This window comes from Rana temporaria, chromosome 7, assembly GCF_905171775.1.
Source record: "Rana temporaria chromosome 7, aRanTem1.1, whole genome shotgun sequence".
Taxonomy (NCBI): Eukaryota; Metazoa; Chordata; class Amphibia; order Anura; family Ranidae; genus Rana; species Rana temporaria.
Genome location: NC_053495.1, coordinates 12,455,113 through 12,480,896, shown reverse-complemented (window position 1 = coordinate 12,480,896; position 25,784 = coordinate 12,455,113). Strand labels below are relative to the sequence as shown.

The 25,784-nt window shown below is 48.1% G+C and overlaps 2 protein-coding genes across 4 annotated transcripts in view; both read right to left on the bottom strand.

Annotated features, from left to right (window-relative positions):
• Positions 1-11,180, bottom strand: part of LOC120945059 (sodium- and chloride-dependent creatine transporter 1-like) — an 85,971-nt gene extending 74,791 nt beyond the window's left edge. For both annotated transcript variants that reach the window (XM_040358913.1, XM_040358912.1), the window contains exon 1: positions 11,076-11,180. In XM_040358913.1, coding sequence (XP_040214847.1) covers positions 11,076-11,115 — 40 coding nt within the window. In that variant the 5' untranslated portion in view covers positions 11,116-11,180. The remainder of the gene's footprint in view (positions 1-11,075) is intronic.
• Positions 11,181-23,832: 12,652 nt separating this feature from the next.
• Positions 23,833-25,784, bottom strand: part of USP19 (ubiquitin specific peptidase 19) — a 114,657-nt gene continuing 112,705 nt past the window's right edge. For both annotated transcript variants that reach the window (XM_040358909.1, XM_040358911.1), the window contains exon 26: positions 23,833-24,639. In XM_040358909.1, the coding sequence (XP_040214843.1) occupies positions 24,502-24,639 (138 nt within the window). In that variant the 3' untranslated portion in view covers positions 23,833-24,501. The remainder of the gene's footprint in view (positions 24,640-25,784) is intronic.

Below are 25,784 nucleotides of genomic sequence, written 5' to 3'. Positions count from 1 at the left end.
CACTACACAGCTTTGGTCCTCACCAGTTCTTGTAATGCATTGGAATTATTATTGGAAAGCGGCATCCTCTGCATTCCATCCCTTCACAAGGTCACGCGCCGTACGGTATTATTACCCCCCACACGTGGCACATATGAATAGATCAGCAATAAGAATATCTGGTAGGCAGTATACGGGCGATAAATAAAGGCATGGCTCAGGAAACAGAAATGCCCGTTATGCCAGGCCGGGCCTCCACAGTGAGAAGCCCATCCCTGTGCCAGGGAAGTGACTTTCTGTTCGGGCAGCGACAGGCGACGTCCTGGCTCAGTGTGTCCTAAACCTGAAAGGTGGCATGCTGTGCGCCCGCGCCAAATGAGCTGAAGAGCTCCCAGCCCCCGCTCACGCCTGGGGGCCGCCACTTATAATCCAGAGCAGCCACTTCAATAACTAAAGCATACAAGTCTGCATGAACACCTTCCTGACATGTAGCAGTATATACGGCAATAGTATCTTTATTTATTTTTTCCACAACCTCCACCTTTTATCATTAAAAACCATGTCATCAGTCTGCTGCAGGCAGAAGGAAGCATTTCCTCCATCCCTACTAGCGCAAATTCCCCTCCCAAAAACTCCTGTTAGCACAAATCACCCCCCCCCCCCCCTCCCCCCACCACATTACCTTTTCTAGCACAAACCCCCCAAATCCCCTCTCCTAACATAAATTCTCATCCCCCCATGGGGGTCTCAACAAAAATCCCCCCCAAATTTCCCCTCCTAGAACAATTCGTACCTCCTTCCGACCCCCCCCCCCCAAAAAAAAATTCCTCCTTCCCAACACAAATCTTCTCTCCCCAATCTCCTTGTGGTGCCCCCCCCCCCATCTCACATGACACCACAGTGCCCTCTTGTCCACCACTTGGACGCTGTCAGTAGAGCAGTGAACGGTGTCAGTAGGGCAGTGGACGGTGTCAGTAGGGCAGTGGACGGTGTCAGTAGAGCAGTGGACGGTGTCAGTAGGGCAGTGGACGGTGTCAGTAGGGCAGTGGACGGTGTCAGTAGAGCAGTGGACGGTGTCAGTAGGGCAGTGGACGGTGTCAGTAGGGCAGTGGACGGTGTCAGTAGAGCAGTGGACGGTGTCAGTAGAGCAGTGGACGGTGTCAGTAGAGCAGAGGACGGTGTCAGTAGAGCAGAGGACGGTGTCAGTAGAGCAGTGGACGGTGTCAGTAGAGCAGTGGACGGTGTCAGTAGGGCAGTGGACGGTGTCAGTAGAGCAGTGGACGGTGTCAGTAGAGCAGAGGACGGTGTCAGTAGAGCAGTGGACGGTGTCAGTAGAGCAGTGGACGGTGTCAGTAGGGCAGTGGACGGTGTCAGTAGAGCAGTGGACGGTGTCAGTAGGGCAGTGGACGGTGTCAGTAGAGCAGTGGACGGTGTCAGTAGAGCAGAGGATGGTGTCAGTAGGGCAGTGGACGGTGTCAGTAGGGCAGTGGATGGTGTCAGTAGGGCAGTGGACGGTGTCAGTAGGGCAGAGGGCGGTGTCAGTAGAGCAGTGGACGGTGTCAGTAGAGCAGTGGACGGTGTCAGTAGGGCAGTGGACGGTGTCAGTAGGGCAGTGGACGGTGTCAGTAGAGCAGTGGACGGTGTCAGTAGGGCAGTGGACGGTGTCAGTAGGGCAGTGGACGGTGTCAGTAGAGCAGTGGACGGTGTCAGTAGAGCAGTGGACGGTGTCAGTAGAGCAGAGGACGGTGTCAGTAGAGCAGAGGACGGTGTCAGTAGAGCAGAGGACGGTGTCAGTAGAGCAGTGGACAGTGTCAGTAGACTAGAGGACGGTGTCAGTAGAGCAGTGGACGGTGTCAGTAGAGCAGAGGACGGTGTCAGTAGACTAGAGGACGGTGTCAGTAGAGCAGTGGACGGTGTCAGTAGAGCAGTGGACGGTGTCAGTAGGGCAGTGGACGGTGTCAGTAGAGCAGTGGACGGTGTCAGTAGAGCAGTGGATGGTGTCAGTAGGGCAGTGGACGGTGTCAGTAGGGCAGTGGATGGTGTCAGTAGGGCAGTGGACGGTGTCAGTAGGGCAGAGGGCGGTGTCAGTAGAGCAGTGGACGGTGTCAGTAGAGCAGTGGACGGTGTCAGTAGGGCAGTGGACGGTGTCAGTAGGGCAGTGGACGGTGTCAGTAGAGCAGTGGACGGTGTCAGTAGGGCAGTGGACGGTGTCAGTAGGGCAGTGGACGGTGTCAGTAGAGCAGTGGACGGTGTCAGTAGGGCAGTGGACGGTGTCAGTAGAGCAGTGGACGGTGTCAGTAGAGCAGAGGATGGTGTCAGTAGGGCAGTGGACGGTGTCAGTAGGGCAGTGGATGGTGTCAGTAGGGCAGTGGACGGTGTCAGTAGGGCAGAGGGCGGTGTCAGTAGAGCAGTGGACGGTGTCAGTAGAGCAGTGGACGGTGTCAGTAGGGCAGTGGACGGTGTCAGTAGGGCAGTGGACGGTGTCAGTAGAGCAGTGGACGGTGTCAGTAGGGCAGTGGACGGTGTCAGTAGGGCAGTGGACGGTGTCAGTAGAGCAGTGGACGGTGTCAGTAGAGCAGTGGACGGTGTCAGTAGAGCAGAGGACGGTGTCAGTAGAGCAGAGGACGGTGTCAGTAGAGCAGAGGACGGTGTCAGTAGAGCAGTGGACAGTGTCAGTAGACTAGAGGACGGTGTCAGTAGAGCAGTGGACGGTGTCAGTAGAGCAGAGGACGGTGTCAGTAGACTAGAGGACGGTGTCAGTAGAGCAGTGGACGGTGTCAGTAGAGCAGTGGACGGTGTCAGTAGGGCAGTGGACGGTGTCAGTAGAGCAGTGGACGGTGTCAGTAGAGCAGAGGATGGTGTCAGTAGAGCAGAGGACGGTGTCAGTAGGGCAGTGGATGGTGTCAGTAGGGCAGTGGACGGTGTCAGTAGGGCAGAGGGCGGTGTCAGTAGAGCAGTGGACGGTGTCAGTAGAGCAGTGGACGGTGTCAGTAGGGCAGTGGACGGTGTCAGTAGGGCAGTGGACGGTGTCAGTAGAGCAGTGGACGGTGTCAGTAGGGCAGTGGACGGTGTCAGTAGGGCAGTGGACGGTGTCAGTAGAGCAGTGGACGGTGTCAGTAGAGCAGTGGACGGTGTCAGTAGAGCAGAGGACGGTGTCAGTAGAGCAGAGGACGGTGTCAGTAGAGCAGTGGACGGTGTCAGTAGAGCAGAGGACGGTGTCAGTAGAGCAGAGGACGGTGTCAGTAGAGCAGTGGACGGTGTCAGTAGAGCAGTGGACGGTGTCAGTAGGGCAGTGGACGGTGTCAGTAGAGCAGTGGACGGTGTCAGTAGGGCAGTGGACGGTGTCAGTAGAGCAGTGGACGGTGTCAGTAGAGCAGAGGACGGTGTCAGTAGGGCAGTGGACGGTGTCAGTAGGGCAGTGGATGGTGTCAGTAGGGCAGTGGACGGTGTCAGTAGGGCAGTGGACGGTGTCAGTAGAGCAGTGGACGGTGTCAGTAGGGCAGTGGACGGTGTCAGTAGGGCAGTGGACGGTGTCAGTAGAGCAGTGGACGGTGTCAGTAGAGCAGTGGACGGTGTCAGTAGAGCAGAGGACGGTGTCAGTAGAGCAGAGGACGGTGTCAGTAGAGCAGAGGACGGTGTCAGTAGAGCAGTGGACAGTGTCAGTAGACTAGAGGACGGTGTCAGTAGAGCAGTGGACGGTGTCAGTAGAGCAGAGGACGGTGTCAGTAGACTAGAGGACGGTGTCAGTAGAGCAGTGGACGGTGTCAGTAGAGCAGTGGACGGTGTCAGTAGGGCAGTGGACGGTGTCAGTAGAGCAGTGGACGGTGTCAGTAGAGCAGTGGATGGTGTCAGTAGGGCAGTGGACGGTGTCAGTAGAGCAGTGGACGGTGTCAGTAGAGCAGTGGACGGTGTCAGTAGAGCAGAGGTGGGTGTCAGTAGAGCAGTGGACGGTGTCAGTAGGGCAGTGGATGGTGTCAGTAGGGCAGTGGACGGTGTCAGTAGGGCAGAGGGCGGTGTCAGTAGAGCAGTGGACGGTGTCAGTAGAGCAGTGGACGGTGTCAGTAGGGCAGTGGACGGTGTCAGTAGGGCAGTGGACGGTGTCAGTAGAGCAGTGGACGGTGTCAGTAGGGCAGTGGACGGTGTCAGTAGGGCAGTGGACGGTGTCAGTAGAGCAGTGGACGGTGTCAGTAGAGCAGTGGACGGTGTCAGTAGAGCAGAGGACGGTGTCAGTAGAGCAGAGGACGGTGTCAGTAGAGCAGTGGACGGTGTCAGTAGAGCAGAGGACGGTGTCAGTAGACTAGAGGACGGTGTCAGTAGAGCAGTGGACGGTGTCAGTAGACTAGAGGACGGTGTCAGTAGAGCAGTGGACGGTGTCAGTAGAGCAGAGGACGGTGTCAGTAGAGCAGAGGATGGTGTCAGTAGGGCAGAGGATGGTGTCAGTAGGGCAGAGGACGGTGTCAGTTGGGCAGAGGACGGTGTCAGTTGGGCAGTGGACGGTGTCAGTAGAGCAGTGGACGGTGTCAGTAGGGCAGTGGATGGTGTCAGTAGGGCAGTGGACGGTGTCAGTAGGGCAGTGGATGGTGTCAGTAGGGCAGAGGATGGTGTCAGTAGGGCAGTGGATGGTGTCAGTAGGGCAGTGGATGGTGTCAGTAGGGCAGAGGATGGTGTCAGTAGTTTTTATTTTTATTCTTTTGTTTTTTTATTATTTTTTACACTTTTTTTGGGGTGAAATATCAGGGGTCTAAACAGGGGGAATATGTGTCACATGGGGTAATTAGGGTGTGTCCAGGCACACCTGGCACACCCTGTGCTCATGCCCTATGCTTTTTGCTTATGTTTATACAAAAGGCATCTTGTGTTTTGCAGTTTGTGAGCAGTAAAGGGTTACATTTTGCACTGCTTCTAGAAATCACACGCCAGCTGGGACGCCACAACCCCCCCCCCCCCCCCCCCCCGTTCTCTTTCCAAGTGTTACTCCAGAGACGGCACCTATTGGGGTCCTGCCAATACCCGGAGCTCCTTTAATGGAAATCAATGAATATCATTAGCGCTGGCTGCCTTTCACAGAGTTCAGCTTAACATTTAGGCCCAGATTCTCAAAGGGCTTATGACGGCGCAACGCAATGTGCGCCGTCGTAAGTCCTAATCTGGGCCGTCGTATCTATGCGACTGATTCTTAGAATCAGTTCCGCATAGATATCCATTAGATCCGACAGGCGTAAGGCTCTTACGCCATCGGATCTTAAATGCAATTTTTTTTTTCGCCGCTAGGTGTCGCCTCACATTGGTGATCAGTGGGAAGGGAAGAATGTCCCTTACATTGGTGATCAGTGGGAAGAATGCTCCTTACATTGGTGATCAGTGGGAAGAATGTCCCTTACATTGGTGATCAGTGAGAAGAATGTCCCTTACATTGGTGATCAGTGGGAAGAATGTCCCTTACATTGGTGGTCAGTGGGAAGAATGTCCCTTACATTGGTGATCAGTGAGAAGAATGTCCCTTACATTGGTGATCAGTGAGAAGAATGTTCCTTACATTGGTGATCAGTGAGAAGAATGTTCCTTACATTGGTGATCAGTGGGAAGAATGTCCCTTACATTGGTGGTCAGTGGGAAGAATGTCCCTTACATTGGTGATCAGTGGGAAGAATGTCCCTTACATTGGTGGTCAGTGGGAAGAATGTCCCTTACATTGGTGATCAGTGGGAAGAATGTCCCTTACATTGGTGATCAGTGAGAAGAATGTTCCTTACATTGGTGATCAGTGAGAAGAATGCTCCTTACATTGGTGATCAGTGAGAAGAATGTCCCTTACATTGGTGATCAGTGGGAAGAATGTTCCTTACATTGGTGATCAGTGGGAAGAATGTCCCTTACATTGGTGATCAGTGGGAAGAATGTCCCTTACATTGGTGATCAGTGAGAAGAATGCTCCTTACATTGGTGATCAGTGAGAAGAATGTCCCTTACATTGGTGATCAGTGGGAAGAATGTCCCTTACATTGGTGATCAGTGGGAAGAATGTTCCTTACATTGGTGATCAGTGGGAAGAATGTCCCTTACATTGGTGATCAGTGGGAAGAATGCTCCTTACATTGGTGATCAGTGAGAAGAATGTTCCTTACATTGGTGATCAGTGGGAAGAATGTCCCTTACATTGGTGATCAGTGAGAAGAATTTCCCTTACATTGGTGATCAGTGGGAAGAATGTCCCTTACATTGGTGATCAGTGGGAAGAATGCTCCTTACATTGGTGATCAGTGGGAAGAATGTTCCTTACATTGGTGATCAGTGGGAAGAATGTCCCTTACATTGGTGATCAGTGGGAAGAATGTCCCTTACATTGGTGATCAGTGGGAAGAATGTTCCTTACATTGGTGATCAGTGAGAAGAATTTCCCTTACATTGGTGATCAGTGGGAAGAATGTCCCTTACATTGGTGATCAGTGGGAAGAATGTCCCTTACATTGGTGATCAGTGAGAAGAATGTTCCTTACATTGGTGATCAGTGGGAAGAATTTCCCTTACATTGGTGATCAGTGGGAAGAATGTCCCTTACATTGGTGATCAGTGGGAAGAATGTTCCTTACATTGGTGATCAGTGGGAAGAATGTCCCTTACATTGGTGATCAGTGGGAAGAATGTTCCTTACATTGGTGATCAGTGGGAAGAATGTTCCTTACATTGGTGATCAGTGAGAAGAATTTCCCTTACATTGGTGATCAGTGGGAAGAATGTCCCTTACATTGGTGATCAGTGAGAAGAATGTCCCTTGCATTGGTGATCAGTGGGAAGAATGTCCCTTACATTGGTGATCAGTGAGAAGAATGTTCCTTACATTGGTGATCAGTGGGAAGAATGCTCCTTACATTGGTGATCAGTGGGAAGAATGTTCCTTACATTGGTGATCAGTGGGAAGAATGTTCCTTACATTGGTGATCAGTGGGAAGAATGTCCCTTACATTGGTGATCAGTGGGAAGAATGTCCCTTACATTGGTGATCAGTGGGAAGAATGTTCCTTACATTGGTGATCAGTGAGAAGAATTTCCCTTACATTGGTGATCAGTGGGAAGAATGTCCCTTACATTGGTGATCAGTGGGAAGAATGTCCCTTACATTGGTGATCAGTGAGAAGAATGTTCCTTACATTGGTGATCAGTGGGAAGAATTTCCCTTACATTGGTGATCAGTGGGAAGAATGTCCCTTACATTGGTGATCAGTGGGAAGAATGTTCCTTACATTGGTGATCAGTGGGAAGAATGTCCCTTACATTGGTGATCAGTGGGAAGAATGTTCCTTACATTGGTGATCAGTGGGAAGAATGTTCCTTACATTGGTGATCAGTGAGAAGAATTTCCCTTACATTGGTGATCAGTGGGAAGAATGTCCCTTACATTGGTGATCAGTGAGAAGAATGTCCCTTGCATTGGTGATCAGTGGGAAGAATGTCCCTTACATTGGTGATCAGTGAGAAGAATGTTCCTTACATTGGTGATCAGTGGGAAGAATGTTCCTTACATTGGTGATCAGTGGGAAGAATGTCCCTTACATTGGGGATCAGTGGGAAGAATGTCCCTAGGGTCCATGGACCCCTGGCTGAAAACCCTGCTTTGGGGGGTCTGCTTCCAGAAAATATCGAATGTTTTGGGGGTTTATATGGAATCTTTAGGCCGGAGATGAGATTTGGAAGTTTGTGGTGCGCAAACAAAATGCAGAACGTCTCTCGGCACGGACGGCAAAATATCAGCAAATAAAACCTCAGCTTAAAGAGTCGGCTGAATTCTCCATGAATCTCGCGTGGGAGTCGCACCGGATTCCATCCAACTGTAAAATCTGGATGAGGTGGAATGAAGTGACAATAGTATCACTTGCCAAGTTGGCCCCACACATTGTCACTGTTGTTCAATATTTCTATTTTTTTCTTACCCTTGCAGTATTACGATGTGTGGATTGACGTCTTTTTCTAATTCTCCAAGTTTTTCAGAAAATCTGTTGTCACTAATCAGGGGCGGCACAAGGGGGGGGGCAGGAGGGAAGGCTGCCCTGGGCACTGTAGTATCATGTGAGGTGGGGGAGGAGGGGGGCAGGACGGGGGGGGGGCAGTCGGGGCGGCTTCCCCCGGGCACTGTAGTATCAGGTGAGGTGGGGGTGTCAGGACAAGGGGGGCAGGAGGGGAGGCTGCCCCGGGCACTGTAGTATCATGTGAGGTGTCAGGACAAGGGGGACAGGAGGGGCGGCTGCCCTGGGCACTGTAGTTTCAGGTGAGGTGGGGGGTGTCAGGACAAGGGGGGGCAGGAGGGGAGGCTTCCCCGGGCACTGTAGTATCATGTGAGGTGGGGGGTGTCAGGACAAGGGGGGGCAGGAGGGGAGGCTTCCCCGGGCACTGTAGTATCATGTGAGGTGTCAGGACAAGGGGGGGGCAGGAGGGGAGGCTGCCCTGGGCACTGTAGTATCATGTGAGGTGGGGGGGTGTCAGGACAAGGGGGGGCAAGAGGGGAGGCTGCCCCGGGCACTGTAGTATCATGTGAGGTGTCAGGACAAGGGGGGGGCAGGAGGGAAGGCTGCCCTGGGCACTGTAGTATCATGTGAGGTGGGGGGGTGTCAGGACAAGGGGGGGCAGGAGGGGAGGCTGCCCCGGGCACTGTAGTATCATGTGAGGTGTCAGGACAAGGGGGGCAGGAGGGGCGGCTGCCCTGGGCACTGTAGTTTCAGGTGAGGTGGGGGGTGTCAGGACAAGGGGGGGCAGGAGGGGAGGCTTCCCCGGGCACTGTAGTATCATGTGAGGTGGGGGGTGTCAGGACAAGGGGGGGCAGGAGGGGAGGCTTCCCCGGGCACTGTAGTATCATGTGAGGTGTCAGGACAAGGGGGGGGGGCAGGAGGGGAGGCTGCCCTGGGCACTGTAGTATCAGGTGAGGTGGGGGGGTGTCAAGACAAGGGGTGGGCAGGAGGGGAGGCTTCCCCGGGCACTGTAGTATCAGGTGAGGTGTCAGGACAAGGGGGGGCAGGAGGGGCGGCTGCCCTGGGCACTGTATCAGGTGAGGTGGGGTGTGTCAGGACAAGGGGGGGCAGGAGGGGGCTTCCCCGGGCACTTTAGTATTAGGTGAGGTGGGGGGTGTCTGAACAAGGGGTGGGCAGGAGGGGAGGCTTCAATGGGTACTGTGGTATCATGTGAGTTGGGGGTGTCGGGACAAGGGGGGGGGCAGGAGGGGGTCTTCCCCCGGGCACTGTAGTATCAGAGAGAGAGGGATACATATGTACACAAAATATTATAAAGGAGATTTTGAGTGCCAATGTGCACAAGAGGTTGCCTATTGATACATTGTTGCATTCTCTCTCCCTCTCTCTCTTTCTTGGGCACTAACGGTTTGCCTAATTGATACATTGTTGCATGTCCTTTATGCATTAATACTTATAAATACATATCTTTTTATCTCTCTCTCTCTATCGATTTATATATTTTGATACATAGGCGCACCAAGCATCATCAAGTAGATGCTCAGTACCTAAACGGACAATGGGCACTTCAGGCTGCCTAATTGATACATTGTTGCATTTCCTTAATGCATCAATATCTATCTACCTATCTAATATATATATATATATATATATATATATATATATATATATATATATATATATATATACACACACACACACACACAAAGCATTAATAAGCACTTGTTGTTGCCTAATTGATACATTGTTGCATTTGCTTTATACATTAATACATAATATATATGTATATATATATATATATATATATATATATATATATATATATATATATATATATATATATATATATATATATATATATATATATATATCTTTATATCTCTCTACCTATCAATCTATTGATATATCTTGATACTTTGGTGCACAAAGCATCATCAAGCAGATGCTGAGACCTAAACTGCCAATGGGCACCAGAGGTTGCCTTATTGATACATTGTTGCATTTCCTTAATGCATCAATATCTATCTACCTATCTATCATATATATATATATATATATACACACACACACACACACACACACACACACACACACACACAAAGCATCATCAAGCAGATGCTGAGTACCTAAACCGCCAGTGCGCCCCAGAGGTCACCTAATTGATACATTGTTGTATTTCCTTTATGCACTAATATATATATATATATATAAATATATATATATATATATATATATATATATATATATATCTTTATCTATCTATCTATCTTGATACATAGGTGCACAAAGCATCATCAAGTAGATGCCCAGTACCTAAACTGTCAATGGGCACTTCAGGTTGCCTAATTGATACATTGTTGCATTTCTTTAATGCATTAATATCTATCTTACCTATCATATATATATATATACACACACACACATACAAAGCATCATCAAGCAGATGCTGAGTACCTAAACCTCCAGTGCGCCCCAGAGGTCACCTAATTGATACATTGTTGCATTTCCCATCTCTGTATAGACATAATCCGGCACCCATCAGACGTTATCACAGGAAGTAATATAAAGATGGTGCCGTCTCCGTGTCGGGGGAGGGGAGCTCCTTTGTGCTCCAATAATCTGCACCATCCGCCGTCATTACAATTCAAGCGTCAGCGCAGAGAGGGAGCACTTGTGATTTTCGATGTTATCATAAGGCCAGCGACGTACAGCGGCGGCGGCGGAAGGAGGACGCGCTGCGAAAAAAAAAAAAAAAAAAAACGAGCGTAATGAGACAAGCCGCCCGCATGATGGAAACGCTTTGAATGAAGCTCGGCGGGCCGGAGCGCGTCGGATCCGACGTAATTAGGTCCATCATATTGACTGCAGAAGCCGCGCCGTCACTCCACTCCAAACGCGCAAACATTTAATGCGGAAACGGGGGGGACCGACGACAAAATCGCCATCGTAAAGCTGTCAAGCGTTTTTCAAACCACAACCGCCCTCCCCCATCCCTCCCCCCGCCTTCTTACGCTATCAAAGAAACGCGAATTCCCCCTCGGCGTTAATGAGCGCGGTTCTGTAGTACGGAAGCGTGAGCCGGGAGATGCAACCAATGACGTTCATGCAACATCAGCAATTTTTTTTTTTTTCACGTACCTGCGCTCTTCTCTTTCGCAGAGGTCGTTGTACTTCTCATTATTTTTCGAGGTTTTTCTTACGATTTTTTTAAGAATCGTCGATTTTTTTTTTTTTTTTTCTCGCAGCAAATTAAAAAAAAAAAAAAAAAAAAAGAGTTATTTAGTCTGTTTTTTTCTTTCCTTTTTTTCTCTTGAAAGGCGGGTAATCGCTGTTAGGAGATAAATAAAAAAATAAACGATTGGACGAACCGCGGGAGGGACGGGGAAGGGTCTCAGAAGCAATCCACAAAACACTTGAAGGTGAGTCTGAAGAACCGCATTGATGAGGTTTCAGAATGCGGGAAGGAAGCGTCAGCGAGCGGCCAGCGGCGGAGGGCGAGCCGGGTTCAGCGACGGAAGATGGGGCTTTGTGGAGGAGCGATCTCCATCACGCGCCGTGACTCACAAGCAACTGAGCGCTCCGTCTCCAAATAAAGAATGGAAATAGAGGAGGAAAAAAAAAAGGAAGCGAGTTCGCTCTCTGCCTCCCTCCCATCCCTCTTCTGATTGGTCGGCGGCCCCTGCTGGTGTATTAGCATCAACAGAGGCAGATGCACCTGCCTAGTAGCGTTCCTCTGCAAGCTGCAGGCTGCGCTGTCCGGCCATTCACCCTTTGCAGCCTGAATTTGCAAGCTGGCTTTAGCCCTGACTGTTTTTACTAGAGCGATCGGTGTATGGAAATCGCTGGAGGTGCAGCAGTAGGAGTAGCGGGGTACACAAGCGTTTAAACCCCCTGGTGCCCAACCGGCGCCCCCTCCCCTGCGCTTTTAGTGTGGCTCTTGGGGCCCCTGAAAATACTATTCTGTGTTTCCCTGATGCCCTGTTATAGTAGTGAATTCTAACAGTCTCATGTAACGTGTCCACAGGTAATGACTGTCTTCTGAAGCGTTTCCCCAACTCCTTTAGCATTTTCACAGTCTCTGATCATCTCCTGTATTGTATCCACAGTCTCTGACCATCTCTTGTATCATGCCTGCAGTCTCTGATTATCTCCTGTATTGTATTCTGCAGTCTCTGACCATCTCTTGTATCATGTCTGCAGTCTCTGACCAGCTCTTGTATCATGCCTGCAGTCTCTGATTATCTCCTGTATCATGTCTTCAGTCTCTGACCATCTCTTGTATCATGTCTGCAGTCTCTGACCATCTCTTGTATCATGTCTGCAGTCTCTGACCATCTCTTTTATCATGTTTGCAGTCTCTGACCATCGCTTGTATCATGTCTGCAGTCTCTGACCATCTCTTGTATCATGTCTGCAGTCTCTGACCATCTCTTGTATCATGCCTGCAGTCTCTGATTATCTCTTGTATCATGTCTGCAGTCTCTGACCATCTCTTGTATCATGTCTGCAGTCTCTGATTATCTCCTGTATTGTATTCTGCAGTCTCTGACCATCTCTTGTATAATATTTGCAGTCTCTGACCATCTCTTGTATCATGCATGTAGTCTCTGACCATCTCTTGTATCATGCATGCAGTCTCTGATTATCTCCTGTATTGTATCCACAGTCTCTGACCATCTATGTTATCATGTCTACAGTCTCTGACATCTCTTGTATCATGTCTGCAGTCTCTGACCATCTCTTGTATCATGTCTGCAGTCTCTGACCATTTCTTGTATTATGTCTACAGTCTCTGACCATCTCTTGTATCATGTCTGCAGCCTCTGACCATCTCTTGTATCATGTCTACAGTCTCTGACCATCTCTTGTATCATGTCTGCAGTCTCTGATTATCTCCTGTATTGTATTCTGCAGTCTCTGACCATCTCTTGTATAATATTTGCAGTCTCTGACCATCTCTTGTATCATGCATGTAGTCTCTGACCATCTCTTGTATCATGCATGCAGTCTCTGATTATCTCCTGTATTGTATCCACAGTCTCTGACCATCTATGTTATCATGTCTACAGTCTCTGACATCTCTTGTATCATGTCTGCAGTCTCTGACCATCTATGTTATCATGTCTGCAGTCTCTGACATCTCTTGTATCATGTCTGCAGTCTCTGACCATCTCTTGTATCATGTCTGCAGTCTCTGACCATTTCTTGTATCATGTCTACAGTCTCTGACCATCTCTTGTATCATGTCTGCAGTCTCTGACAATCTCTTGTATCATATCTGCAGTCTCTGACCATCTCTTGTATCATATCTGCAGTCTCTGACCATCTCTTGTATCATATCTGCAGTCCCTGACCATCTCTTGCATGTGGCTGGTCGTGACACGTCACAGATGACAGGGAACAGACGATCAGTGACATGTCACTAGGAAGAACAGGGAGATATTGTGTTTACACTGACATCTCCCTGTCCTTCAGCTCTGTGAGCCAATCGCGGGACACCGGCGGACATTAGGGTGACCACGTGTCCTGGATTGCCTGGGACAGTCCCACATTTTGCAGGTCTGTCCCGGGCACCTTCATTCCAGGACAATACAGTGTCCCAGAATGAAACTGACACAGCCACTCCCCCCGGGCCAATCTGATGCCCCCCAAAAAAGGCCGCCACATCACCGCTTTACTCACTGAGAGTACTTGTCCTGGTCGGGAATGCCTGGAGGAGCACAATCCCCGCCCCCTGCTTGTGATTGGACACAAGAGGTGGGATTTATGATTTCTCCAATTACTGTGCTGTGATTCGTTAGCGAGCGGGTTAATGATGCTGCATGTATGAAAAGATCTCAGTGTTCCCCATCTGAAACAATGTTTAAAGACTCTGGGGGTCACACTAAGGCCCGATTCACACCTATGCAGGTTGCATTTTTCAATGCACATTTTTGATCCATTGAAGACTATGGCCCAGATTCACGTAGAAGCGCGCATCTTTGTGCGGGCGTAACGTATCCTATTTACGTTACGCCTCCGCAACTTTGACAGGCAAGTGCAGTATTCTCAAACCAAAGTTGCGGCGGCGTAGCGTAAATCGGCCGGCGTAAGCCCGCCTAATTCAAATGTGAAAGATGTGGGCGTGTGTTATGTAAATTTATTGTGACCCCACGTAAATGACGCTTTTTACGAACGGCGCATGCGCCGTCCGTGAAAGTATCCCAGTGCGCATGCTCCAAATTAACCCGCAAGAAGCCAATGCTTTCGAGGTGAACGTAAATGACGCCCAGCCCTATTCGCGAACGACTTACGCAAACAACGTAAAACGTGAAAATTTCGACGATGTTCCGACGTCCATACTTCATTGGTACGCCTCATCTACGCCTCATAGAGCAGGGGTAATTTTACGGCGGGAAAAGCCTAACGTAAACGCTGTATCTGTACTGCGTCGGCCGGGCGTACGTTCGTGAATTGGCGTATCTAGCTGATTTACATATTACTAGGCGTAAATCAGCGTACACGCCCCTAGCGGCCAGCGTAAATATGCAGTTAAGATACGACGGCGTAGGAGACTTACGCTGCTCGTATCTTAGAGAAATTCTGGCGTATCTGATTCTTTGAATCAGGCGCCAAGATACGACGCCTCAGACTCAGATATACGACGTCGTATCTCCTACCTGAATCTGGCCCTAGGGAACCAAAAACCAGAAGAAAAAAAAAATCCCGTCCCTTTCCATAAAACGCTCAGATGTGAACGACGTCCGTAGGAAATCGTGTTATATGGACTGTTGTGTGTTTCTGTACAACTGAAAACGCACTAAAAAAATGCCTAGGTGTGATCCAGGCCTAGGGGTCTGTCTAGGTTCCAAAACAATACGGGTTGCGGATCGATTGATGGTCGGTAGCAGAGAAGAGACGCGGAGGAGCGATGCGATGAATCTACAGCGCGGTGCAGGAAGGATTGCGTGTTGCCGAGATTTGTGTTGCCGGGAAGCCGGGGGTTGTACATAACTATTCATTACCTTCTAATTCCAGTTTGACCTTTACCCAGTCATGGGGACATCTTATTGTGGAAGTTTATCTATACTGATAATATTATTGGTAATAATACTAATAATGATGATAATACATTTAACCACTTAAGACCCGGACCTTTAGGCAGCTAAAGGACCCGGCCAGTTTTATGCGATTCGGCACTGCGTCGCTTTAACTGACAATTGCGCGGTCGTGCGACGTGGCTCCCAAACAAAATCGGCGTAATTTTTTCCCCACAAATAGAGCTTTCTTTTGGTGGTATTTGAACACCTCTGCGGTTTTTATTTTTTGCGCTATAAACAAAAATAGAGCGACAATTTTAAAAAAAATGCAATATTTTTTACTTTTTGCTATAATAAATATCCCCCAAAAATATATAAAAAAAAAAAAAAAATTCCTCAGTTTAGGCCGATACGTATTCTTTAGATATGTGCATTCCCGTTCGTACGAATGTTATTTTCGTACGTAAATGTTCATTTTCGTACCCGCAGAATAATGTGTACATCCGAAAAAATTTAAGCACCAAAATACGAAAACGACGGGATTACGAGTGAGTCGCATAACGAACAACCGCAAATACGAACGAATGATCCAACGAAAATACGACAAAACGAAAACGGCAAAAGAACGAATATGACATCTATAACAAAAGACGTGCATTCTGTATTTTGTTTGAATCCTTGTTCTGTTCGTATTTTGATTTTCAGTCGTATGTTCATATGACATCTAACAAAAGATTTTCATTCTGTATTTTGTTTGATTCCTTTTTCTGTTTGTATGTTCATATGACTTCTAACAAAATATTTTCATTCTGTATTTTGTTTGATTCCTTTTTCTGTTTGTATGTTCATATGACATCTTATAACAAAAGATTTGTATTCTGTATTCTGAATTCCTTTTTTCTGTTCGTAATTTGGTTTCAAAATACAGAATGCAAATCTTTTGTTATAAGATGTCATTTTCGTTTTTTTGAATGGGCAGTGAGTGTAGTTAGTGAAGCAGCTTCTCTTTTGTGCTGAGTAGTACAGTAAAGCCAAATAAACTTTTCTGTGGATTTTCATCTGAAGGGAGAGATCAGTTGGCCAGACTTTTGAACCTGGAACCCAAAAATGGTTTTCTGATGGAGTTTAAAAACGAACGAACGTTCGGTAAAACGATCGTTTTTATGTTTGTTGTTAAAAAAAGTCTGACCAAGTATATGGGGCTTAACAATAGTTAATATGGATGAGCCGCGTGTTGAAAGTGCCGCGAATCCCGCAATATATTTACGAAAGTACAAAATGACAGAAATTCACGAAAATTATTGTCTAACAAGTAACGAACATGAATTAAACAGAATAACGAACCATCCCGCATGTACGAAAATAAAACGGTAACCAAAATACGAAACGATCGGAATACGAAAAAATCGCGTCGTACGAAAAACGAACGGGAACGAACAGGAAAACGGGCGTCTTACGAAAAACGAACGGGAACGAACCTACGGAACGATACGAAACAGAACAAAAAAAAAACGAAAAAAAATTATGTGCACATTTCTAGTATTCTTCTACTTACTTTTGGTATAAAAAAAATCACAATAAGCGTTTATCGATTGGTTTGCGCAAAATTTATAGCGTTTACAAAATAGGGGATAGTTTTATTGCATTTTTATTATTGTTTTTTTTTTTTACTACTAATGGCGGCGATCAGCGATTTTTTTCGTGACTGCGACATTATGGCGGACACTTCGGACAATTTTGACACATTTTTGGGACCATTGTCATTTTTCACAGCAAAAAATGCTATAAAAATGCACTGATTACTGTGAAAATGACAATTGCAGTTTGGGAGTTAACTACTAGGGGGCGCTGTAGGGGTTATGTGTGACCTCATATGTTTTTCTAACTGTAGGGGGGTGGGGCTGGACGTGTGACATCACTGAATCGTGTGTCCCTATATCAGGGAACACACGATCGATGACGGCGCCACTGTGAAGAACGGGGAAGCTGTGTTTACACACAGCTCTCCCCGTTCTTCAGCTCCGGGGACCGATCGCGGGACTCCAGCGGCAATCGGGACTGCGGGTCACGGGCGCGCGACCCATGGCTGGGCACTTAAAGAGGACGTACCTGTACGTGCTTGTGCCCAGCCGTGCCATTCTGCCGACTTATATCTGCAGGAGGCGGTCCTTAAGTGGTTAAGTAGATGACATTTTATATACATTTAGTTGGCCCCGCCCTTTACAGCTATAACAGCTTCAACTCTTCTGGGAAGGCCGTCCACAAGGTTTAGGAGGGTGTCTATGGGAATGTGTGACCATTCTTCCAGAAGAGCATTTGTGAGGTCAGGCACTGATGTTGGATGAGAAGGTCTGGCTCACAGTCTCCGCTCTAATTCATCCCAAAGGTGTTCTATCGGGTTGAGGTGCAGGACAGTCAAGTTCCTCCACCCCAAACTCGCTCATCCACGTCTTTCCTCCTCATTTTGGTCTGATCTACAGCGGGTATAAAAAGTCTACACACCCCTGGTAAAATGTCAGGTTTCTGTGATGTAAAAAATAAATAAAAATGAAATAAAGATAAATAATTTCAGAACTTTTTCCACCTTTAAATGTGACCTATAAACCGTACAACTGAATTGAAAAACAAACTGAAATCTTTTAGGTGGAGGGAAGTAAAAAAAAAAAAAAAAATGTGGTTGCATAAGTTTGCACACCCTCTAATCAGTGGCGGTGCGTCCATAGTGGGCGCAGGAGCGCCGCCCCCCTCGCTCCTGCACCCCGTCAATCAACAATACGTAGCTTCATGCATTGCACAAAGCTATGTAATGTCGCCGCTGCCGCCCCCTATTCAGGTGTCCGGCCTCCTGCTGAGCGACGGCCATTTGAATAACAGCGGTGAGTGTGTTGTGGAAGTGCCTGATTAGAGCCAGAGGCCCTATAGGCTTCCTGATTAGAGCCTGTGGGCTTCCAAATGGTTAACCAGAGGGCGCACAGGCTGTGTGTTCCCTGGTTAAACAGTGCTGTGTTAGGGAATCGCTTCCCTAATACTGACCCGCCTCTCAGCCAATCAGGTTCACCGCGTCTGGTTACCGGTCACCTGACTGGCTGAAGGTATCACCCGCTGCCGACCCGAGACAAGGTAAGGGCCGGGCAGAGGACAGGCATGTGTGGGGCAACGTTTGGGGCACACTGACAGCATTGGGAACATTGGCAGCATTGGGCACACTGGCAGCATTGGACACACTGACACCATTTTATGGCACAGTATTTGGTGGGCACAGTGGCAGCATTTGGTGGGCACAGTCGCAGCATTTGGCACATAGCACACTGGCATTTGATGGCACAGTCGCAGCATTTGGTGGGCACAGTCGCAGCATTTGGCACATGGCGCACTGGCAGCATTTGATGGCATAGTCGCATTTGGTGGGCACATGTCGCAGCATTTGGTGGGCACAGTCACAGCATTTGGTAGGCACAGTCGCATTTGGCACATGGCGCACTGGCAGCATTTGATGGCATAGTCGCATTTGGTGGGCACATGTCGCAGCATTTGGTGGGCACAGTCACAGCATTTGGTAGGCACAGTCGCATTTGGCACATGGCGCACTGGCAGCATTTGATGGCATAGTTGCATTTGGTGGGCACATGTCGCAGCATTTGGTGGGCACAGTCGCAGCATTTGATGGGCACAGTCGCAGCATTTGGTGGGCACAGTCGCAGCATTTGATGGCACAGTCACGGCATTTGGCACATGGCGCACTGGCAGCATTTGATGGCATAGTTGCATTTGGTGGGCACATGTCGCAGCATTTGGTGGGCACAGTCGCAGCATTTGATGGCACGGCATTTGGCACATGGCGCACTGGCAGCATTTGATGGCACAGTCGCATTTGGTGGGCACAGTCGCAGCATTTGGTACATGACACACTGGCAGCATTTGGTGGGCACAGTGGCTGCATTTGATGGCAGAGTGACAAGGTTTGATGGCACAGTGGCTGCGTTTGATGGCAGAGTTGCAGCGTTTGATGGCACAGTCGCAGCATTTGGTGGGCAGTGGCATCGTTTGATTTTTGTTTTTCAAATTCTTTTCAGTTTATTTGCGCCCCCCCCCCCCCCCAATTTTTTTTTTAGCACCGGCCCCCACTGCCTCTGATAACTGGGGATGTGGCTCTGGTCAGAATTAAGCAATCCCATTCACTCCCTTGCCTCTGGGCCGCAGGTTGGAGATCACTGATGGGAATGATTTTGGAGCGATTGGGTGAAGCAAAAAGCAATGGGCGAAATGTGCCAACTCATAGCAAGCCATTAGAGTTTGTATTCCAATGATCGGACACGGCGGGTAGCTGCACGTTTCACACGATCGATCCTATTTCTCTGCAGTTGTTGACTGAGCCTGTATTTAATGTTCCCCTCCCCCCAGAGACACAAACCAATCCCTTAATGTTCCACTCAGACGTCTCACGTCCTCTCCGATGTATTCCAGGTGGAGTTTACACAGGGATTTGGGCTCTTCCTGCTCCATGGTGACAGTATTGGGTATTTACTTTATGTGTGTGGGTCTGCCGCACAGTCCCCTCCCCCTCCTGTGTATTCAGGTGCAACTGCAAGCACCACTCATCTATCCCTATGGAACAAATGCAATGGGATCTAAAGGGCTGCACATTTGAAAATCACATCCACTTTATTGATAATCTTTAAAACGCCACATACAGCAACATTCTACACCATGGGAGGAAGGAAACAAAAATCAACGCGTTTCGTGCTACTAGCGCTTAGTCACTTGCCACCGAATCACATACCTGGTAGTCAGTGAACTTCCAAGTGTTTGTACCGGAAAGATGCCTGCAACTTGAAGGAGTCCACCCCCGTACTGCTTTTTTAGAAACAGAGGTCGGCCCTCTTGTAAAAGCAATCAGAGCAGCTAAGTAGCCACTTAATTGCTTCTACAAGCAGCAAGGGGGGGGGGGGGAGGACACCCCAACCTTCATGGCTTGCTCGGGCTCTACCCTCCCCTTGGACTACCCTAGTGGCCAACCGGACAGCTGAACAAAGCCCGTGTTCTGTCAGAATCGGTGACCCATCAGATTTGGTAACTGAAGCAACATTCCGACCCCCCCCCTACCAAAAAAACAGGCTGCAAATGCATTACACACCAGCAAACCCGTCAGATTAGGGAACAGGAGTGACGTTCCAACCCCCAAAAAAAAAACTGACTGCGCATGCGTTCCACCATTACACACCAGCAAACCCGTCAGGTTAGGGAATCCGAGTGACATTCCGACCCCAACCGATACCAGGTTTGCTAATCTGACAGAACACCTGCATTCAGAAGGCGGCAGCGGACATCTTACTACACCCAGCTATATCTTGAATTTCAGAGTAATTTTAGCAATAAAGTGAGTGTATATAAATAAATATAGTGGGGCAGATCCACAAAGCGAGGACGCCGGCGTATCTACTGATACGCCGGCGTACTTTCAAATTTCCCGCGTCGTTTCTTTGTTTTGAATCCTCAAAACAAGATACGACGGCATCTGGGTTAGATCCGACAGGCGTACGTCTTCGTACGCCTTCGGATCTAAGATGCAATTCTTCGGCGTCCCCGTCGTTTTCCGCGTTGAGTATGCAAATTAGCTATTTCCGACGATCCCACGAACGTACGAGCCCCCGTCGCATTTTTTTACGTCGTCTCTAGTCGGCTTTTTTCGGCGTATAGTTAAAGCTGCCATTTGGTGGCGTACTCAATGTTAAGTATGGCCTTCGTTCCCGCGTATAATTTTAAAAAAATGTTTTCGTTTGCGCAAGTCGTTCGTGAATCGGGATGGACGTAATTTACGTCCACGTCACAAAAAATGACGTCCTTGCAACGTCATTTAGCGCAATGCACGGCGGGAAATTTAGGAACGGAGCATGCGCAGTTCGTTCGGCGTGGGGGACGCGCTTCATTTAAATGAAACGCGCCCCCTAATCGCCGATTTGAATTACGCGCCGTTCCACCGCGAGAGATACACTACACCGCCGTAACTTACGGCGCAAATTCTTTATGGATTCGAACCAAAGCCGGGTAAGTTACAGCGGCGTAGCGTATCTCAGATACGCTGCGCGGATGCAGCTCTATGTGGATCTGCCCCAGTATGTATATATATATATAATGCTGTTTTAATGTTTAATTTTGAAAACCTAAGGCCGGGTTCACACTATTGCGAATTGGATGCGGGATTCAATACTCATGAAATATGAACAACTGTAATGCCGCGTACACACAATCGGTTCGTCTGATGAAAACGACCATTTTCATCAGACGAACTGATCGTGTATGGGCCCCATTGATTTTTTTTTTTATCCATGGGTGAAAAAAAATTAGGAACTTGTTTTTAAAAATATCTAAAAGTTAAAAAAACAGATCGAAAAAAACGATCGTCTGTAGGCACGTCCATCGGTTAAAAATCCGCGCATTCTCAGAATCAAGTCGACGCATGCTCAGAAGCATTGAACTTAATTTTTCTCAGCCCGTTGTCGTGTTTTACGTCACCGCGTTGGACACGATTGTTTTTTTTTTTAACTGATGGTGTGTAGGCACGACTGATGAAAGTCAGCTTCATCGGATATCTGATGAAAAAAATCCATCAGACCGTTTTCATCGGATGAACCGATCGCGTGTACAGGGCATTACTGGTTGAAGTGCCATGTGGCGCTTACAATCAGAAGCAGGTAGATGAAGCTTCAATGCCGTACAATGGGCAAGAGTGTGAAGAAGATACAACACTCAACCCAACAGATTATTGTAGCATTCAGTCCCACAGTGTTAACGCTTTCTGTGGCCAAAAAAAAAACAGCAGGGACGGGAAATAAAAGCACAAAAAAAAAAAAAAAAAGCAGCAAAGAAAGACAAATGTATCTAAGGACTGGTAATCTGCTCTATACCATCTTCTTGTTCTTGGGTTTAGACACACTGGCCCAGATTCAGGTAGAATTTGCCCCTTTCTTACGGAGGCACAGGGCAGCGTTTTTGCCCTGCGCCCCCTGCAAATTTACTGAGCTACCCGCGATTCAAGGAGCAGTAGATCCGTAAATTGCGGGGGCGCTGTGTAAACTTGCCCTGCGTAAGGGCGCCTAATGTAAATGATCCCGTAGGGGGCGGGAATCATTTAAATTAGGCGCGCTCCCGCGCCGAGCGTAGAGCGCATGCTCCGTCGGGAAACTTTCCCGACGTGCATTGCGGCAAATGACGTCGCAAGGACGTCATTTGCTTCAAAGTGAACGTGAATGGCGTCCAGCGCCATTCACGAATCACTTACGCAAATTTCGAACGTGGCGACGCGGGAACGACGGGTATCCTATAGCATTGGCTGCGCCTGCTATTAGGATGTGCAACCTTACGCCAAACCCGACGTACGCAAACTACGTAATTTGCGTACGCAGGGCTCGCGCAACGTTGTGAATCGGTGTTAGTATGCAATTTGCATACTATACGCTGATCACAATGGGAGCGCCCCCTAGCGGTCATCGCTAGAATGCAGCCTAAGATATGCGTGGCATAAGAGCCTTATGCCACGCAGATTTTAGGCTGCAGTCGGCATAACGAGCTCTCTGAATCAGGAGAACTCGTTACGCCTGGGCAACTAAGCAATTGCGCTGCGTAACTATGGTTACGCAGGCGCAATTGCTCTCTGAATCTGGGCCACTTACATTTATTCACAAGATCCTAATGAGCTTGAATAGGGGATCACCAAAGGTTGGAGGCCCAGGTAAAGCCTTGGTGGAGGACGGAGGACAGACCTACAAATGAGACCACTTTACAGGTCCTGTATACCACGCCAGAGACATCCCAACAGGAACTCACAATATCTGCCCACTCATGCCGTTTGGTACTGCGCCAGCTTTCAGTATGAGCTGTATAAATAAACGCTAAGCTCCTTAAGGTGGATTGGAGAAGAAATCCACTTGCTCCAAATATTGCTGCTGAGGTTTTTGACTCCTTCATGCCGGAACAGGGCATCCTACAAGTTTTACTTGGACGTCAAATAACCTTAAAGCAGAGTTCCACCCAAAAAAAATATATATATATTAAAAGTCAGCAGCTACAAATATATGGACACTTATCTCTCCTGGGCGCCCGCGATATCGGGCCCCGAAGCAGATTTGTCCCTCAGCTCTCAAGAGGCGGCTCCGCCATCTTCTGTAATGGGATCAGGAAGTGAAGCCTTGCGTCTTCACTTCCTGGTTCCCTGCTGTACATGCGCGAGTTGCGCGATCCCACTGGTCCCTGCCGTCTTCTGGGACCTGTGTGTCTCTCAGAAGCACGCCGGGGGTGAGGGGGTGCGGAGTAGGTGCCGGACGTGGCGTAGGTCACCACGGTGATCTATGCCAGGAAGTGGGAGCAAATACCTGTATTAGACAGGTATCTGCTCCCTCCTGCCCCCTGAAAGGTGCCAAATGTGACACCGCTCCTAAAGTGCCCCCTTCCCATTGAGGCGATTTTTTATTTTTAACGCCAAAGCGCCTGAAAAAACGCCCCAGTGTGAAAGGGGTCTTAGTGGAGCTTTACCATCGCTTTTCGAGCACTGGCAGTGTGAATGGGCTCTGAACGCACTCAGGCTTTCACATTGGGATTGTAGATGAGGCTTCTTTCAGGCGCTTTACAGTCAACTTTTTTTTAACGCCAAAGCGCCTGAAAAACGCCCCAGTGTAAAAGGGGTCTTAGTAACCAAGTTCCAACCTCTCTGCAGTGACTCTGGAGCTCCGCTCCTCCCTGCCGGCAGTGACTCAGCAGCCTGGTTCACCCTCCCAGCACAGCAGTCTTTTAAGGAGGTACTTGCTGCCAAATTGCTGCTGGAAAGCGAACAAAGCACGCTTCTGCAAGACACCATAAAGAGAAGCACGCAAACAAACATGAACATGTTACATAACCAGCGATTATTTATACTCTTTAAAAGCAACAAAATGTATATATGTACATAACTTTTAATGAATTTATTTGTCAGGTACATTCTGAATAGCACATGTTTACAGTCTCCTCGATCTGAGCGCAGTGGTTCTTACGTCGTCCTCAAGGAGCTCCGCATTCAGATGTATAGATAGAATCTTCGATAATACACTTCAATACACTGTGGGTACGGCGAGTGCAGTTTTAGCGTCAAGGATTTGCTACAGAACTGTGTGACGAGTGGTCATCCACACTCATCAGGGGGGGGGAAACCTGTACATACTGCAAATAACTAGGAAAGGGGGAGGGGGGGGGGGGGGGGGAGAGAAATGTCCAAAATCATAATACAAGAAAGGTGCATGGGTGCGGTAAACCCCCAGCAGCGGCGCAGAGAACCATGCCGTTCTTTGGATGCCGTGTGGGTTCAAGACAATAAACCGGTGGGAGTTAGCTTATGGTGACGCCAAAAAAAAGGAGCCATAACATCTCCCCATTTAAAAAAAAAAAAACATAAAATATTGAACAAAATTAATTTTTAGCAGCTATATACAACCACTGTCAGCACATAGTCAATGTTACAAACACACAGGGGTGTGGGGGGGGGGGAAAAAAAAAAACACGCTCTTCCCAAATGTCTGCTAATCAACATCTTCCATGTTGCTGTAGGATTGCGCAGGCTCTGCCGAGTGCGGATAAAGATCGGAAACGGCTTCTGCAGTCACTTGGGAGGTTTCCTCAGAGTTTAAGTTGGGCCCGTAAGTCATGGTGCCGACTCCCTAAAACAAGCAGAAAAAAAAAATAGAAAATTAAAACAAAATATATTATTATTCATGCTTTATATCGTGCCAACAGTTGTTACGTATATATTTGTTGTCGCAAATATATCAGCAGTTGTTGCAGCAACTCCCTCTGGATACAAAATATACAATTGAGCAACTACGCTAATTGGACCTTAATACTTTCAGGGCTGGATTCACGTAGATCCGCGCATTTTTACGGCGGCGTATCGTATTTGCGCTACGCCGCCTTAAGTCAGAGAGGCAAGTGTGGTATTCACAAAGCACTTGCCTCCTAACTTACGGCGGCGTAGCGTAAATGGGGCCGGCGTAAGCGCGCCTAATTCAAAGGAGGATGAGGGGGGCGTGTTTTATGTAAATGATTGGTGACCCGACGTGATTGCCGTTTTTTTTACGAACGGCGCATGAGCCGTCCGTGTGCATTGCTCCAAAGTGCGCCGCAAGGACGTATTGGTTTCGACGTGAACGTAAATTACGTCCAGTCCCATTCACAGACGACTTACGCAAACAACGTAAGATTTTCAAATTTCTACGCGGGAACGACAGCCATACTTAACATTGGCTACGCCACCTAGGGGGTAGCTTTATCTTTACGCGGCGTATCTCTTACGGAAACGAAACGAACGAACGTACGCTTGCCCGTCGCAGTAAAGATCTTTACTGCGACGGGCAAGCGTACGTTCGTGAATCTAGTCATTTACATATTCTACGCCGAAATTAACGGAAGCGCCACCTAAAAATTGCACCCTGAGATAGGACGGCGCAGGCAGTCGCATCTTAGCTAGGTTTAAGTGTATCTCAGTTTGAGCATACACTTAAACTTACGACGGGCTTAGATTCCGAGTTACGTCGGCGTATCGACTGATACGCCGGCGTAACTCTTTGTGAATACAGCCCACAGTGTGTATAAACATTCATCAAATAAAGTGCAAAAAACGAATCTCATAAATAAATTAAAATCCTTCATCAATAAGTGTAGGTATATAAAAAATAAAATCTAAATTATACAATTTTTCCTCGATCCATTGCAAAAGTGCAAATTATAAAAGTCTCTCGTAGATAAATATATGAAAGGTGGCAAAAAAAAAACAAAAAAAAAAAAACAATAAACACATACAAATAAA